General features: G+C 32.0%; 1 protein-coding gene across 2 annotated transcripts; it reads left to right on the plus strand.

Moving 5' to 3' along the window:
* The first annotated feature begins 1,266 nt into the window (after positions 1-1,266).
* On the plus strand, positions 1,267-8,966 carry LOC145013925 (MLO-like protein 12). Of its 2 annotated transcripts, XM_078972278.1 has the most exons (16): positions 1,267-1,428; positions 1,584-1,735; positions 2,040-2,097; positions 2,189-2,340; positions 2,525-2,641; positions 3,983-4,043; positions 4,123-4,211; positions 5,453-5,527; positions 6,400-6,494; positions 6,591-6,640; positions 7,345-7,385; positions 7,495-7,668; positions 7,763-7,798; positions 7,923-7,990; positions 8,083-8,143; positions 8,303-8,966. In XM_078972278.1, the coding sequence occupies exons 2-16, from the start codon at positions 1,592-1,594 to the stop codon at positions 8,741-8,743; spliced, it is 1,662 nt and encodes a 553-aa protein (XP_078828404.1). In that variant the 5' UTR covers positions 1,267-1,428; positions 1,584-1,591; the 3' UTR covers positions 8,744-8,966. The 2 variants fall into 2 exon arrangements, with proteins under 2 accessions (XP_078828404.1, XP_078828403.1); XM_078972277.1 differs by lacking the exon at positions 1,267-1,428 and having other exon boundaries at positions 1,484-1,735.
* Positions 8,967-19,170: the final 10,204 nt, after the last annotated feature.

A 19,170-nucleotide genomic window follows, 5' to 3' on the forward strand; every position in this document is an offset into this window, starting at 1 on the left:
GAGAGAGAGAAGAAATTTAATAGAGAACCATTATTAATCAAGGAACCAAGGGACCAATCCAAAACGTCGAATTTTAAAGCGATCAACGGAAAAAAGAAGTGTTTTAGATTTTTACAGTGAGCTTTTTTTTTTTTTTTTCAAAAATCTCACTTCATTTTCTTTGTTTTTTAAAAGTTAAACTCTATTTTTTTGTTTAAAAAAATTAATAAATATATCAAAATTCATATTTTTTTTTTGGTACTCTTCAAACATAGATATATATATTGATGTTTGAAAAAAACGAAATATCAGTTCAAATTCACATTATAAACCTGTTCAAATTCACATTGTGAAGCAGCTCAGATTCACATTGTGAACCTACTCAGATTCACAATGTGACTAATAGTAAGTCAGATTCACAATGTGAATAAATTCATTTGTTAATTTACAAAACTAATTTATGAGTAATGAAAATGTTAAAATGTTATAAAAATATACGAAATATATTTCGATTCATATGTATATTTCACTAAGTTAATATGCGAATGATCAAAGAGTTGAAATAGTAAGCAAAAATTCACATTGTGAATGTTATAAATTGAAATATTTATAGTATAGCATCACAATGTGAATCTGAACTAATAAAGTTTTTTCACATTGTGAATGTTACAAATTGAAATATTTACAGTTTAGATTCACAATGTTGAATCTGAACTGATCGAGTTTTTTTTAATCAATATTCATATTTATTAATAAAGTACAAAAAATTAATATTTTTGCTATAATTACATTTTTTTTGGATAAAAATAAACTTGAATGTTGAAAAAAAAAAACAAAATGAAGTGAGTTTTTTTTTAACAAAAAATTCGTTTTTAATATATCAACATAGATTTTTATTGAAAGATGACGGAAAATCATGAACAACAGGATATTCGTTTTTTTTTTTTTCGATAAAAAATATGACCTAAAAAAAATTTAAACGAAAAAAAGAGGTTTTTTTTGGTAAGAATGTGGATTTTTTGGTATAATCTATGTGTGTGCTTGCAATATACAAGTATACATCTATTTCTTTGGTCGTTGATCATATTATGATTTTCGACACTCACGATCGGTTCGTTGATCATATATATATATATATATATATATATATATATATATATATATATATATATATATATATATATATAGAGAGAGAGAGAGAGAGAGAGAGAGAGAGAGAGAAAGAGAGAGAGAGAGAGAGAGAGAGAGAGAGAGAGAGAGAGAGAGAGAGAGAGAGAGAGAGAGAGAACTCGTTAATGTTTAGATTCCGTGTTGACTCTGTTATGTGAAAAATGAAATTAAAGGTTCGATAGAAAAAGTCTCTTAAACTTTGGACGAAGTTTTGAAGATCGGTTGATATCCCCCAACATGGTATCCCATGGGTGTTTTGGCATCTTACTCAAGTATATGGTAATGTCAAAGTCTTTAGAGATTTGACATTAATGAATAGTTTATTTTTGATAGCTATATATGTATCTACATATTTCCATTGTGTTTCCAATTTCAAGTATCACTCTTCAAAATCCTAACTGAACTCATTAACCCTTCTTCTACTGTTCTACAAGTATAAGATATGGATGAGGGAGGCGATCAAGGGTATGTAAGGCTAAAAGAGAGATCATTAGAGGTAACACCATCATGGGCTGTAGCAGTGGTGGTGTTTGTCATACTTGCCATTTCCATTGCTCTTGAATACATCCTTCATCTCTTAGGCCATGTATGTTCTTCTCGTCTCTTATCTTCTTGTGTCATAAAACCATTTCTGTGTATAACTCAAAAGCCTTAATGATCTGAACCTTATTACAACAACTAAGAATATATTATTTATATCCCTTGAAACCACATTCCTTTTTCGACCAAATGCTTCTTTATTCATTGTTTATGTCTTCTTATTCCTATCTTATTTAGTTATTTACTGTTTTTCCATTGACAAAAACATGACATTCAACAAAAAACTCCTAATGTTAAACAAATGAAAACGAATAAGCTCTAAATCCTTTTCTCTTTGTATCGTTTTGTAGTGGTTACATCATAAACACAAGAAAGCCCTCAGTGAAGCACTTGAAAAGATCAAAGCAGGTAAAATTATAATGGTTGCTCAACGATAAGTCATCATTTCAATCTATATTGTTTGAATTGTTTAATTTATTCAAATGCATACACTTTTCAGAATTGATGATTCTAGGGTTCATATCGCTGCTGTTAACGGTGGGTCAAGGACCAATCTCTGATATATGTATTCCAAGTAGAGTTGCAAGAACATGGCACCCTTGTAGCAAGAAAACATCAGACGATGACTACTATGATCCATGTCTGAAAAAGGTATATAATTTCATTGATTTTTGAATAGATTTAAGTTTAATTCAGTAATTATTTAAACAAATGTAGATATATAGATGGGAGCTAATATGTAGAAAGTTCTTTTTCGTTAATCATTTCACTGCTTTTTTCTTGAATTATTGTATCGTATACAATAAAATATTAAATTATTTAAAACTTTCTGTAGGGAAAGGTGCAAATGGTGTCAAATTATGGGATACATCAACTCCACATATTCATCTTTGTGTTGGCTGTGGTCCATGTCCTGTACTGCCTTCTTACCTTGATTTTGGGTAGACTCAAGGTAAAATATCTCATGATTGATATATATATATATATATATATATATATATATATATATATATATATATATATATATATATATATATATATATATATATATATATATATATATATATATATATATATCCTTCCTAATAAATAAAATCTTTTTGCTACTTGTCAATTTCTTATGCATTTTGATAAATGTAATTTTGTAGTTAATTCTTAAAAATTAATTTTCACTTGATATTTTTGTGGTAATTTTTAATTTTCTTAATTAATTATCTAATTTTTAGGTTATAAAAAGTAGTTAATGTGTCATTAATTTGTTTTCTTATATTTTTAAATTTTAATATGTTTCCTACAACATATATATATATATATATATATATATATATATATATATATATATATATATATATATATATATATATATATAATAATCAAATTTTGTTATTTTTTATTCACAAACTAAAAAAATGTTATATGGCCAAAGTATAATTATTTTTCTGTAGTTTGTTTTATTAATATAAATTGAATTTCTTATTTATTCATCATTTTGTTGGTATATATATTTTGAAATTTTATTTTAAAAAATATTTATTGTTTACATTTTGTTATTTAATGTTTTTTTTAAAAAAAAACATATTTAAAGTTTATATTTTTATATATAATTTTCTTGTCAACCCGTGTAGTACACGGGTTTCACACCTACTATATATATATATATATATATATATATATATATATATATATATATATATATATATATATATATATATATATATATATATATATATATATATATATATATATGGAAAAATGAATATAACTTAAATGTATATAAACTTAGGTACCTAAACTCACAATATTATTTCATTTTGTATCGTATATACACATTGTAATGTCTAATGTTCTTCTAATTCAACTTCTAACTTGATTTACTTTCAGGATTTATATAAATTTTATATTTTTCTTTCTCTTATATAATTTTAATTTTTAACTATAAATATAAAGCCTAGTAGGTATCCGACATAAAGATATGATGTAAGAGGAAGATAATAGTGAAATTTTGAAAATCTTGAAAGTCAATCAAGTTAGGGTTGAAGTTTAAGAATATTATAATAAATATATCAAACAAAACGATGTATTATGGTGGGTTAGCTAGGGTACCTATCCTTATATACCTTAAGGGTATATTCATTTTTCTCATATATATATATATATATATATATATATATATATATATATATATATATATATATATATATATATATATATATATATATATATATATATATATATATATACATTCAAAAGTGCAAACAAAGCATACAATAATCTTTAATGAAAATGGATGCAGATGAAGAAGTGGAGGGCTTGGGAAGAGGAAACAAAGACCGTTGAATATCAGTATCATCATGGTAATTGATTATAAGATTATATATATGACAAAATGAAAAAATGACAAAATTTATAATTATAATTTTATGTTATACACAGATCCGGAGAGATTTAGATTTGCAAGAGAGACAACATTTGGTCGTCGGCATTTGAGAGTTTGGAGCAATTCAACAGTTCTTCTATGGATTGTAAGTATTTATAAGAATTATCACCAGATTGATTCATGACATTCTTGAATTATCTGGTAGCCTCTATTTGATCATATAGTCACTCATATGTCTTATTAGTTTGGTAAAAAATTGAGTCTGACTCAATTAAATCTTATTCGATCAACAATTATCAAAAATCTTTTTATTATAAGTTTCTCCGCATAAATGGCATGTTAAAATCTTGGATTTTTAATCAGGGATGATGAGAATCGATAACGCGCGCAACATCGTGTGTAAAATAAGAAAAAAGATGTTTTTGTATTTTCAAGAAAATAATTCAGAATACATAAAAAATATATATATAATAAGAAAGAAATGTTTACTCTGATCTGTTTATTTTCTAGAAAAAAAAAAAAAATCAATCTTATTACAATTTCAATATATTTGTTTAAATATTTAAACAACTATACGTACCATTCGAAAACAAGAAAGGTGAGTAATTCGAGAAATTCAATCACATGGACAAGTTGACATATTCTGTCAATATGAAAATTGCATTCAACCACATATAGAATATGACTACTCTAAGATTGAATGAGCACCACAAAAAGTTGGATCATTATTATGCAATAAATATATGACTTTGGTAACGTCTTTAAATAGCACTCTGACAATTTTTCTATTTTTATTTAAAACGACACAAATCAATTTTCTTTCTTAAAAAACATTTATTTAACATGTTTATATCTTCACTTAAGTAAGTTCCGGTGTGTCACGAATCACGATTGAATGGAGCTTATGTATTTCTTAAATTAGAAAGATTACCATTTTCATCAGTTTTAATAATTTTTATTTCCATTAAGTTACTCCAAAAAATAAATAAATTATAAATTTTATATTAAAATTATTCCTTCTAAAAATAGAGGTTTTCTATATGTGTCTTAAGAATTAACATAAGAAACATAAGTTATAAAAAAAATATTATCATAAATATGTAATATTTTAATTAAAAATATATTTTTCATAATAAATACCTTTCATATTTTTAAATTACAAAATATTTCTTATAATTAATACATCTTTATTTAATTATGATAATATTTTTCATAATTAATGTTTATTATATGTATCATTAACGATACATATATTAGAAAATCCCAAAATATACAAGTAATAATGAAATAAAAAAATATGCAACTAGTATTTAACTTGAAACATTGTTTACATGATAATCCCATTTCGTTAGATTTAGTAATATTTACTGTGTTCGCAAAATATAGGGCTGTTTTTTCAGGCAATTTTTCAGATCGGTTCCGAAAGTTGATTATCTTACCCTCCGACATGGCTTCATTAATGTAAGTACCCTACAAAAATAACCTCTAAATTTATTTCTTATGTTAGTTCGTTCAATTATTATAAAAAAAGTTGCATTTTATATTTAACCCTATAAGATTTCTCTATCGTGTCCTTGATGATTTTGACACGACTAGATCAAGCCACAATTAGTTTTCTAGTAGCGTCTCCAAAAACTTAATTAATAGACTAATTGTTTATTTAAATTCAGATTTCAAAAGAAATAAAGATTTCAAGATTCAACGTTAGTGATATGTTTCTAATTTGTCGTACCAGCATACCGGTGCAATGACAAAGCTATATTCATAAATGATTATAAAGCGCTGCCTTTTCATTTTTCCCCATCACTACAACGGACATCACCACCACCACCTTTGCCACCAACTGACCACACCACTGTCACTTCCGTCAAGTACGCCACCCACACCTCTGCCACCTTCATCTACTCCGCCATGAATCACCATAATCATATATGATTCATCACTTTTTGAACAAAAATATATGTATAATCATATATGATTATACTTTTTTTTTTGAACTGACAAATACAAATATATTAATCTACTCTTAAACTAACACTTAATTCCACCTATGTTCACGACGGGACTTGAACCCTTGACCTTAAAGAGGGAGAGCACCACCTGATACCGCTGAGCTAGAAGTCATTTGGTTCATATATGATTATACATTTCTGTTATATAATCATTAATCATTTATGATTTAACATATCATGTCATATCGGTATGCTGAAGCATTAGATAAAAAATAAGAAATATGTAACTAAGGTTATATATATTAAGAATTTTTTTTTCTTCATAATCTTAATGGAACCCTAACCTCGTTGTCTTATCATATTTTGTTTGTATATATACAGACGCATTTACCTGCTGAGAGCCAGCAACAGTTTGATTTCCACAAATACATTAGTAGGTCGCTTGAAGAAGATTTCAAAGTCGTAGTTGGAATAAGGTTGAGAAAAAAATATTTGTTTTTTATTTCATAAATTCGTTATTTTAATTTGAACATGTGAAGCTTAATAGATAATATTAAACCTTTATATCGCAGTCCAACAGTATGGTTTTTTGCGGTCCTGCTCCTTCTCACTAACACCCATGGTAAGAGTGACAAAAGTTTATAATTTTTTAACTATGTCCGTCTGATATTATATAACTATATTTATTTATTTAATGTCATGCGAACAAAAGATAACATTTTTTTAGTTCAAAATTCTTTAGGATTTTATTATCCAAAGATGACGTAGATTAATCTTTTTATAAGTAGTATTAATTTAAATTTAAAAGATATTCTATTTAGTAAATGTTGACAAATCATCAAATATTTTGGTTATATAATGTTTAGAATCTCATAAATTTCTTTATCTATATTGTGGGTCGTCTATCAAATGTTGAATAATATATATATATATATATATATATATATATATATATATATATATATATATATATATATATATATATATATATATATATATATTCTTAATCCTATTAGACTTTCTAATTAATACTTTGTTATTTGTCAAACTACTGGTTCTTTTTTTTTAAATTTTAAATTTTCTATTCTAATTATATTAAATTAACAACATTAAAATAAATATTTTTTAAAAATATAGATTATAAGGTAATATATTTTTCACATATTTATATTTCTTAATTAATAATTTATTTAAAATAACTGACTAAAATTTTTGAATTTTTATTAAGAAAAATTAATTAATTATGTAACCTTAGTTCTTACTGGTTATAAACTAGTATAATTATATAACTCTATTAATTTCTTTAAATTTTGCATCATTTAATAGATTGGTACGCATACCTGTGGCTTCCCTTCATCCCATTGGTTGTAAGTTCTAGATAATCCAGTGTTGTGTATACGTTCACGAGTGAATTGTATTACTTAATAGTGATCAGGATTAATGTCTAGAATTTGAGACATAACGTTGATAATGCAGATGATACTTTTAATTGGAACAAAACTACAAGTGATAATAACAAAAATGGGAAGAAGGACTCATGAAATGGCAGATGTGGTGAAGGGTACACCAATGGTTCAACCAGGAGACGATCTCTTCTGGTTTGGTCGACCCAAACTCGTACTCCTATTGATCAACTTTGTTCTCTTTCAGGTCAACATAATATATAATTCAAAGTCTTTCAACTAGATTTCACATGTGAGTTTTTAGTTAACTTTGTTCTAATCTTTTATTTTTGGCTTTACAGAACGCATTTCAACTGGCGTTTTTCTTGTGGAGTTGGGTAAGCATTGTCACACCAAAATGGTCAATTAATTTCTTGAGTTACCTTTGTACAGAAAACGATATATATGGATCCAATCATGCGTAACAAGTAATTAACTCATGTGTTTCTTTCTTTTTAAAAGTATACATTCGGCTTCAGGTCTTGCTTCCACCATCGGGTTGAAGACATTGTAATCAGGATCTCAATGGCGTAAGTTACAATTTCTAGAGAGTGTCTTAAAATTAACAAACAACATACTCCTCCTTCTAATGTTAGTATGTGTATATGTCGCTCTTTTTCAGAGTGGTGATACAGTTTCTATGCAGTTACGTGACACTTCCTTTATACGCATTAGTAACGCAGGTAAAGTTTTTGGTTAACTGCAACTTTTTGAAGTTTAATTATTACACATTTACACTCCCTTTTATGCACCCTTCGTGTCTCTTTAACATTGTACAACAAACAAAAAGCAATCGACCTTTTTCGGTTTCTTGTTCACATGTTATAATATATACATAACAGATGGGTTCAAGAATGAAACCCACCATTTTCAGTGAGGATGTAGCGAAAGCCCTGAAAACATGGCACCATACAGCCAAAAAGAACATCAAGCATGGCCATTCACCTTCGAATTCACCATTCTCAAGCAGACCTGGAACTCCACTCCATGGAAGTACATCTCCGATGCATCTTTTGCATAGATACCCAGACAACAGTCTTGATAGTCTTTCAAATTCGCCACGAGGCTCACACTTTGAGCACGAAGGTTGGGCAAATGAGTCTCCTCAGAGACATGACCAGAGATATGAAGATGCAGAGAACTTTAGAAAAGACGAAGTACGTGATATAGAAGAAGGCGAGATTCAAGAACAAAGCACAAGCGCAACTCAGTTGCCGATTGGACCTAAACCGGTTAGGGCTCAGGTTGAGATTTCAGACTTTTCGTTTGGTCGAGGAAAGTGATTGAGTACTGTATATGGAAGATATTTCAGTTATAAGTATAGTTAATTCATCTTGATGTAGCAGTTACGTACACCATATACATGGATCATTTAGATATATTATTTCGCATCCAGAGATCCCTACACAAAATCATTTCATGTGATGTAAAAAAGGAAAAAAAAAAAAACATTTATTATTGAGTGTAACACGTATTATGCGTAAATATATTTTGAGTTTCCGTTTATTTGCTACTAGAATTACTGCCTATAGAGATGGAAAATATCTTCACACATGCTCAATCCACAGAGCAACAAAACCAGTTTAACATGTAGCGTTCAAGTGTTCAGGTCAGCGACAGCCTTTGTTGACTACCTATTTTGTCGTTATTTTACTTATTTGGGCTACTATTGTTGGTCGTTTTTAGTAAAAACTAGATTTTGAAAAATAAAATAAAAAATAAATAAGTAAATACATGTCGTTTCTAAATACGAAAGACAAATATAAAAATTTACTACATAATGATAATTTAGGCTATAATTTTAAAATTTTCACTTTATATTTTAATATAACTAATATATAGATATATACAAGCACATATTAATCATATACAAATTTGATGATTAACCAACTGCAATTAATGTATTAAAATTCTTAGTTGTTAATTAAAGTTTAAATGTTGACTTGATACCTTACAACCTCAAATTTTAAAGTAATCATTGCTTATTAATAGTTTTTTTATTTACCTCCTTAGCATGTTGCATAAATAATGTTTCGATCCGGAATAAATTATGGTCCCACTTTATTCTAAAACACTCAATTATACAATTTAAACATCCTAAAATACCAAACATATATACTTATCGTCAATCAAAAGTCACAAACTTTTATACTTTAAATTTTTTAATTAACTTTAGCTTTAACTGACCTTGGGTATATATATATATATATATATATATATATATATATATATATATATATATATATATATATATATATATATATATATATATATATATATATATATATATATATAAACAGAGTTACCAACGACGAAATTTAGTAACCAAAAAAACCATTGTCAGCGATGGATTGACGACGCCACAAATTGCTCAAGGAAACTCTGGTTTCCGTCGCTAATCCGTCAATGATGTCTGTCACTAATCCGTAGCTGATGAGTTAGTGAATTACAAAACAATTTTTCAGGAAGGCACTAATAACCAATGGATTTTGTCTCATTTTCGTTGTTGATTGTCAGTTACATCATTAATTTTGTTGTTTTAAATCTATAACCATAATTTACAAAATAAATTTAATGTATATAATATATATAAACTAAAATTAAAATTGAACTTCTAAATTAAATATATATATATATATATATATATATATATATATATATATATATATATATATATATATATATATATATATATGACTAGGAAAATGAAGATTAATATTCAATTTCAAAGTATTGAAGCCAAATCACATTCAAAGTATTGAAACTAAATCACAAAAATTAAATGTCTAAGTCTAAATCGATTTCAAAGTATCAAAACCAAATTATAAAAATTAGGTGTGAAAGTCTAATTAGTTGGGTAGACTACCTCCTTGGATGAATCAAGTGTGAATGTCCCTATAAATCTTGACAATTCCTTGTTTTTTGACCTCAAAATTTTCACGTTCCACCCTAACCTAATCATTTACCTCTTCACGAATACGATTAACAATAACATACAAAGTAAACAATTTGTAACAACATACTTTCAAGAAGCTCATCCTTCATCCTTTTAAATCTAAATCATAATTTTACCAAACACATTTAATGTAAATAATATATATAAACTAAAAGTAAAATTCAACTTGTAAATTATATATAAATATTTGACTAGGAAAATGAAGATTAATATTCAATTTCAAAGTATTAAAGTCAAATTATTGAAACTAAATCATAAAAATTAAATGTCAAAGTCTAAATCGATTTCAAAGTATCGAAACCAAATTACAAAAATTAAGTATGACAGTCTAATTAGTTGGATAGGCTACTTCCTTTGGTGAATCAAGTGTGAATGTCCCTATAAATTTTGACAATTTCTTATTTTTTGCCTCAATTTTTTCAAGTTCCACCTTAACCTCATCATTTATCTCTTCATGAATACGATCAATAATAACCTACAAAGCAAAAAAGTTGTAATAATGTACTTTCAACAAGCTCATCATTCATCCTTTCAAAACTAAATTCATTTTAAAGGGTAATGAAACTATTAATTGATGATAACATTATAAGTTATAAGACACCTTACGCTAGTTTTCTATCTCGGATGAATGATTTGTAGTTTATACCAGATAATATATCTGGCTTTGATTCTAAAAAAAATATACAAGATAATAAGAAAACAAGCCAATAAATCATTATGATAAATACTTGGTTGTTTATAAAATGTTTTAAATAAAATTTAAATTTTGGTTTCTTATTAAAGCATTGCACTTTGAGAGTAGAATGATATAAATTGGTAGCATTTCAAATCATTATGTGTGTGTTTGTATTTTTATGTATATGTAGGATTTTATTTATGGATGTTTATATGTATGTATGGTTATATATATGTGCATTGGTCTGATAACAGAAATAATTGAAAGTATGCTACTAAAAATGAATAGGTAGTAAAGACACTATCAGTTATACCATTTCTGCCACATGCCCATATTCTGTTGTAAACATCAAAGAACAAACTTTAAAGTAAAAATTGTTTAGGATATGAAAAACCAACGAATAAAGCATGTCTTGAGATAATTTCATATATATAATATTCAAAATAATATAAAAATGGGATGCAATTCCATGAAAATGAAGTATATTTCAATTTCTTTTTTAAACCATGTTTCTGTTGGGTTTTAGCCATAAGAACTTTCCTATGTGCGCATGCAAAACCCTATTGCTTGGATCTAGGCTTTCTATCAAACATGCTTTTGAATCCAAGACTTCTAATGGCTAATTAGGTTAAACAACAACATTAAAACAGATCTAGAATCATACCTTTGAGTTCCTTGTTGATCTTCTTGTCTTGGAGCTTCTAGAGTCACAATTGTCACTCCTCTAATGGCTTACAAACACCAATAGCAAGCAAGATGATTTAGGAGAGAGGAGAGGGGATGGAATTCGGCCAGAGGTTCCTTGCTTTAGGTTCTGAAAGGTTGTACCCGAATTCCACACCCCAAGGGCCTATTTATACCTTTAGACTCCTTAAGGGTTTCACCCTAAACCCTAATTGGATAATCTTCACTTAAGGCTATCCAAATCCATTCCATAGATATCCTTATGGACTATTTTGAGCTATCCTAAAGCTCTTAGAAACCGTCCAAAGTCCATCCTAATGGATTTATAGTCTAAAGTCTAACTGTCAAACAATTGACAGTTTATACCCTCTTATTTAATTAATCTCTTTAAGTCACCAAATTAATACCAATTAATTTATGACTTATATTAATCAAATAGCTAAATATTATTCCTTATAATATTTACTCTCTCTTAACAAATCATCCTTCAAGTTGCTATGGTGAAGGCAACCCAAAAGGACCATGCACAACCGAATATAGTTATAGCCTTAGACACTATTCCAACAGTCTCCCACTTGGATAAGTCTAGTAACTATACAAGTATAATACGGTTTGCAATCGTAGCTCTCAAAGACGCTGTCAACTCTGATCTAATCAATCTTGTCCTTTAGATAAGGGATCGTACAGTCCTCTGTTAGATATCATGCTGACAATCCTATGGAATGGTTAGTCTAGCATTTAGATTTCTCGATCTTCGATTTATTTGACATAGAACTTAATCGAACACATCAATTCAGTTCTGACCGGGCCCGGCACATAAGTCAAATCAAATCATCGAGTGGCCAAGATATCTCTTCTACCCTCTTAGGATAAAATTTACAGATAAACTTCGACTTATATGCATTCACTTATTCATTAACCAACTATACACAACAATGCGTTTTATAACATCAAGTTACTGATGCGTTTTCGCATTATCAATGCACAATCAATTAACAAATAATAAATCATATATCTAGGTTTTAAGACCATATGATATTATCGTCTTGCGATCACCTTTTATATCGTATTCCATAAGGTGATTCCAGCAAGCGCGGGTTTATTCCAATGCTCAAAACCAGTTCGTAAGCACTCATGAACGTTGCAGCAACTCTTGCTATGTCTAACACCATTTAGACACTCTACACACCAATTCACGACAATCTTCATTCATATCTACTCCCAACATATGAACGATTGTGGACCATTTGAATAATTCGATTATTCCTAATAAACTCAATTATTCTGGAAGTCAAAACATGCAAAGTGAAACAATAGTTAAACAACTAACATGTGATAGTAACTTTACTCATAAATAAAACTTCTTTATTTAATCATCAAATGTTAATTACATTTATCTATTATACGTTTCTAATACAATCTAATCTATGCTAATATCATCCTTCAGCCCAATACTCCTAGCATGATGTAAGTGCTTAACCCTACTCAGTCCCTTCGTAAGCGGATCTGCTGGGTTATCTTCTGATGATATCCTCTTCACTACGAGTTGTCCTTCTTCTACACGATGTCTAATGAAGTGATATTTTCTGTCGATATGTCGAGATCTACCATGATCCCTCGGTTCCTTGGTTAAGGCAACCGCACCTTCGTTATCACAGAAAATCTCCATGGGCTCCTTTATGGCCGGTACAACTCCAAGATCACCGATGAAGTTCTTCAGCCATATTGCCTCCTTCGACGCTTCGCTTGCTACGATGTACTCTGATTCGCACGTTGAATCAGCTACGGTTTCTTGCTTGGAACTTTTCCATGTCACTGCTCCTCCATTTAGGGTAAAGACCCAGCCCGACTGCGAACGATAGTTGTCCCTGTCGGTTTGAAAGCTGGCGTCACTATACCCTCGCACCTTCAAGTCATCACTCCCTCCAAGGACTAAGAACCATTCTTTCGTTCTCCGAAGGTACTTAAGGATGTTCTTCACCGCAATCCAATGTGCTTTGCCAGGGTTCCCTTGATATCTGCTAACCATGCTCAAAGCGAAGGCTACATCAGGGCGAGTACAAGTCATAGCGTACATGATTGAGCCAACTGCGGAAGCGTATGGTACTCGGCTCATTTCTGCTATCTCGGCTTCGGTACTCGGACTTTGAGTCTTACTCAACTTGGCATTTCCTTGTATCGGTAGTTCTCCCTTCTTTGAGTTTTCCATACTAAAACGTTTTAGTACCTTCTCCAAGTAAGTATTCTGACTAAGTCCAATTAGTCTCTTACTCCTATCTCTTACTATCCTTATTCCCAAAATGTAAGAAGCCTCTCCGAGGTCCTTCATAGCGAAGCACTTCCCGAGCCAGGACTTAACCTCCTGCAGAGTCGGGATGTCGTTTCCTATGAGTAATATGTCATCGACATATAGAACGAGGAAGCTTACTACACTCCCACTGGCTTTGACATATACACAAGATTCGTCTTCGCTTCGTACAAATCCAAACTCTTTGACTTCCTCATCGAAGCAAAGATTCCATCTGCGAGACGCTTGCTTAAGTCCATAAATGGACTTCTCAAGCTTACACACTCTATTCGGATGCTTCGGATCCACAAACCCCTCTGGCTGAGCCATGTAAACATCCTCAGCCAACTTTCGTTTAGGAAAGCGGTCTTGACATCCATTTGCCAAATCTCATAATCATGAAATGCGGCAATTGCTAGCATCACTCTAATAGATTTAATCTTCGCAACTGGTGAGAAGGTCTCATCATAGTCAACTCCGGGAGTTTGAGTAAAGCCCTTCGCAACCAATCGCACTTTGTATGTGTGTACGTTCCCATCCACGTCGGTCTTCTTCTTGAAGATCCACTTGCACCCTACGGTCTTACGTTCGGGCACGTAATCAACCAAATTCCAAACTTGGTTATCGTACATGGATTGGATCTCGCTATCCATCGCCTCTTTCCATTTCGCAGACTCCGGGCCTGCCATGGCTTCCTTATAGCTATTAGGTTCATCAAGATTTACTAGTGTACCATCACTAATATACGTGTCCCCTTCGGTAGTAATATGAAAACCATAAAACTGGGGTTGAACTCTAAATCTATCGGAACGTCTAAGAGGTAAGGATTCGTCAATCGGTTAGCTAGAATCCTTATGTCAGGTTGGTTGTTCAAAAGACTTTCTCTTTACCTTACCCTTTGCATATTCATCTTTTCGAAAGCCCAGACCCATTCTTCTGGATCTGCATTAGTCCTATTCCGGGTGCAAAGCCTCTTCAATAAAGACCTCTTTCTTTCTCCCCCATTTCTCATTTTGTTGATTGAAAGAGAATAAGTGCTATCCCATTTCTTACAAAGTCTTACAACGGATGTGAGCTTAACAACCCTCCGGAGTTTCCTCCTCGGGTTGAACGCCAGCAGTAGAGGTTCCTTCATCTATCGATTCTTGAATCTCTTCAAGTTCGATTTGCCTCCCACTGTCTCCTTGGCTTATGAGTTCTCGCTCTCGGAAAACTCCTCTCCTCGCAACAAAGATAACATTATCTTTCGGTCTATAGAAGAGATATCCAAAGGAAGTTTGCGGGTAGCCGATGAAAATACATCGCTCACTTCGAGGTTCAAGCTTGTCGTGAGTATCTCGTCTTACGAAAGCCTCGCAACCCCAAACCTTGATATGTGCCAATGAGGGAGCTTTCCCTGTCCACATCTCGTGAGGTGTTTTGGCAACCTTCTTGGTAGGGACTCGGTTAAGGATATGGGCAGCAGTCTCTAAGGCATACCCCCAAAAGAAGATTGGTAGTGAAGCACGACTCATCATAGAGCGAACCATATCCAATAAGGTTCGATTACGCCTTTCTGCCACACCATTCAATTGCGGTGTCCTAGGAGGCGTCAATTGCGAAACTATTCCACACTCCTTGAGATAATCGTGGAATTCAAGACTTAGGTACTCTCCTCCTCGATCGGATCGAAGCATCTTGATTTTCCTGCCCAATTGATTCTCCACTTCATTCTTGAACTCTTTAAACTTTTCAAAGGTTTCTGACTTTTGCTTGATTAAATAGATATACCCATATCTACTATAATCATCGGTAAAGGTCACGTAGAAGCGGTTCCCATCCTTCGTGGTTGATCTAAAAGGTCCACATACATCGGTATGTATTAGGTCTAATAGTCCCTCACCCCTTTCACAAGTACTCGTGAAGGGTGACTTAGTCATCTTTCCAAGTAAACAAGATTCGCATGTGTCATCTTCCCTAAGGTCGAATGACTCCAACACTCCATCCTTTTGGAGTTGGGCTATGCGTTTCTTGTTAACATGTCCAAGACGACAATGCCACAAGGATGCTTTATCCATACTAGTGGAAGAATCAATATTCAAAACATCATTTCCTAAGTTATCAACAATCATAACAGTTTCATATATTCCATTACATGGTATAGCTTCAAAATAAAAGACACCATTTAGATAAGCCAAAATAGAACCATTCTCATTATTAAAAGAAAATCTAAAACCTTGTCTATATAAACCATGAAATGAAATGATGTTTCTAGCCATTTCTGGCGAATAGCAACAATTGTTCAAATCTAAAACTAAACTATTCTTAAGCACCAAAGAATACACTCCAATCTTGGTCACAGGCGACGATCTTCTGTTCCCCATGATTAGATTGATCCTTCCTTGCTCCACATCCCTACTTCCTTTTAGTCCCTGCACATTAGAACAAATGTGATAACCACAACCGGTGTCAAGAACCAAAGAAATAGCATGATTAGAATCGTTAGATTTTATTGCATATATACCTGCGAAAGATGGCTTGATCTTTCCTTCCTTGATGGCTTGCAGGTAATCCGGGCAGCTTCTCTTCCAATGTCCTATCTTGTGGCAGTGGTGGCACTCTGCCTCCTTCGGGTTAGAGCAGGGCTTAGAGGGATCAACTTTTGTCCCACTAGAAGAGGAACCATCTCGGGCTTTCACCTTTCGATAGTTATTTGAAGAAGCTTTCCTCTTCTTTCCCTTCCCTTGACCAATTGCCAAGACAGGAGCAGCAGACGGATTGGGAGTTGGTGCAACAGACTTGTCCTTGAAATTGCTCTCAGCAACCCTCAAGAGACCTTGGAGCTTACTTAGAGTGACCTCCTCTTTGTTCATGTGGTAGGTCATCCTAAATTGATTATACATCGGAGGCAAAGAGTGAAGCACCATGTCGATCGCCAAGTCTTCGCCGAAGTCAACGTTCAACTTGCGAAGGCGGTCGACATACCTTTGCATCTTTTGCAAGTGCACGGTAAGAGATTCTCCATGACCCATCTTAGCGGAAATCATGTTGGTGAAGATCTCGTAACGCTCTTGTCTCGCGTTTTGGTGGTACCTCTCCAACAAGTCTTGATGCATCTCGTATGGATACATGTCCTCGTAGGACTTTTGGAACTCGGAGTTCATGGTGGCGATCATGATGCAATGTACTTTCGTCGCATCTCGCTCATGGGTTTCAAAGGCGGTGATTTCAGTGGGAGTAGCAATTTCGGGGTTGATTTTCTCGAGCTTCTCGTCGAGGACATACTCTTTATCCTCATAGCGAGAAATAGTGCGAATGTATCTTATCCATTCGCCAAAGTTCGTCCCATCGAAGGTGACCTTTTGGCAAAGGCTCATCAACGTGAAAGAACTAGCAGCAGCGTTGTTTGCGTTTGACATCTATAGAAAGGACAAAGATAGATTAGAACAAGAATCCCTAATTATCACCCAATAAGAAAAATTAGGGCTAGGATCCAACAATAACATTTACATACTAGAAAAGGGATGCCGTAATCCAACATGCAAATAAATTGAAGGTAAGTGAATGACGATTCACTAATTCTCCATCACAAAACTTAAACTTTTGGTCCTAAGTGTTTTTGAGAATTCCTAGGTTCGGATGAGATTCATTGAACTATTCAATGGCATGTTTAAATCTCGATATGCCCCTCTTGTTTGTGACTGGGATGCCGAGGATCACAAAGCGGGTGTGAATTACCATGCAAATTTACATGGTGCCTTCATTGTTTCGATCACCTATTCGATGTGCCGGTAAACCACACACGCTCCATCGAACTATGATAAACAATGAATCACCCTTTGCCACCTTCGCTTAGAACCAATTAGTGTGCCGGTAAACCACACACGCTCCACTAACATCTTAGCAAGGTGCAAAGTGTAATTTCATGGAATTGCATCAATTCACTTTTCCTAAAGTAACTAAGATTGGGAAATTTAAAAAAAAAATTTAGTTACTTCGTATTTCTTATTATACTTTTAATGAGAGGATGAGGTTGCCCTATCCTACCCGTTCGGCTAACGACCCTCCACCAATCAAGCAAGCGGTGGGTGTGAGTGTACACCCATTAAGCGCCATTTTATAGGCCGCAACCTTATACCCACCTTATAGATCGGCTTCGTGAATGAGGCCTACTAGCGGTAAGACTAGCATTTAGTTATACATATATATATTATTCTAATAATGTCATATAAGTATAGGGTTGTATTTTAAACTTTTCAAAATCTAGGGTTTGAAATTTAAGTTGTCTAAATTAAAGCTTTTAATCACAAATATAAATTTCAAAACTATAGGGTAGGTTTTAAACATTTAAAAACATGGAGGATCAAATAACAAATAATTCCAATTAACAATTTAATATTCTAATTATCTTTATTTGATTTATTTTGATTTTTTTTGAAGATAATTACCAAAAATAATTAATTATTATCATATAAGTAAATTAAATATTTTAATTAGTTGATAATTACCTTTAACTAGATCAAGATAACACTTATATTTATCAAGAAATCGGATTCATATTGATCTAATTAGTTTATGGAAAGTTTGGATAAGATAAACACAAAGAAATCCCGAATCTGGCCCTTCCTGACGCTTGGACTCGCCGAGTGCACAAGGGGACTCGACGAGTCAGGCCTACTCGACGAGTCCACCATGGAACTCGACGAGTCAGTGACTCATAACCCAAAAAACCGAATTTTGCAGGTTTGTTTCAGTTATTCAAGCAACAATTTGTAGAAAACCAATCTAGGCTCTGATACCACTGTTGGGTTTTAGCCATAAGAACTTTCCTATGTGCGCATGCAAAACCCTATTGCTTGGATCTAGGCTTTCTATCAAACATGCTTTTGAATCCAAGACTTCTAATGGCTAATTAGGTTAAACAACAACATTAAAACAGATCTAGAATCATACCTTTGAGTTCCTTGTTGATCTTCTTGTCTTGGAGCTTCTAGAGTCACAATTGTCACTCCTCTAATGGCTTACAAACACCAATAGCAAGCAAGATGATTTAGGAGAGAGGAGAGGAGATGGAATTCGGCCAGAGGTTCCTTGCTTTAGGTTTTGAAAGGTTGTACCCGAATTCCAC

The sequence above is a fragment of the Lactuca saligna genome, chromosome 9, assembly GCF_052625555.1.
Source record: "Lactuca saligna cultivar CGN05327 chromosome 9, ASM5262555v1, whole genome shotgun sequence".
NCBI classification, from domain to species: Eukaryota; Viridiplantae; Streptophyta; class Magnoliopsida; order Asterales; family Asteraceae; genus Lactuca; species Lactuca saligna.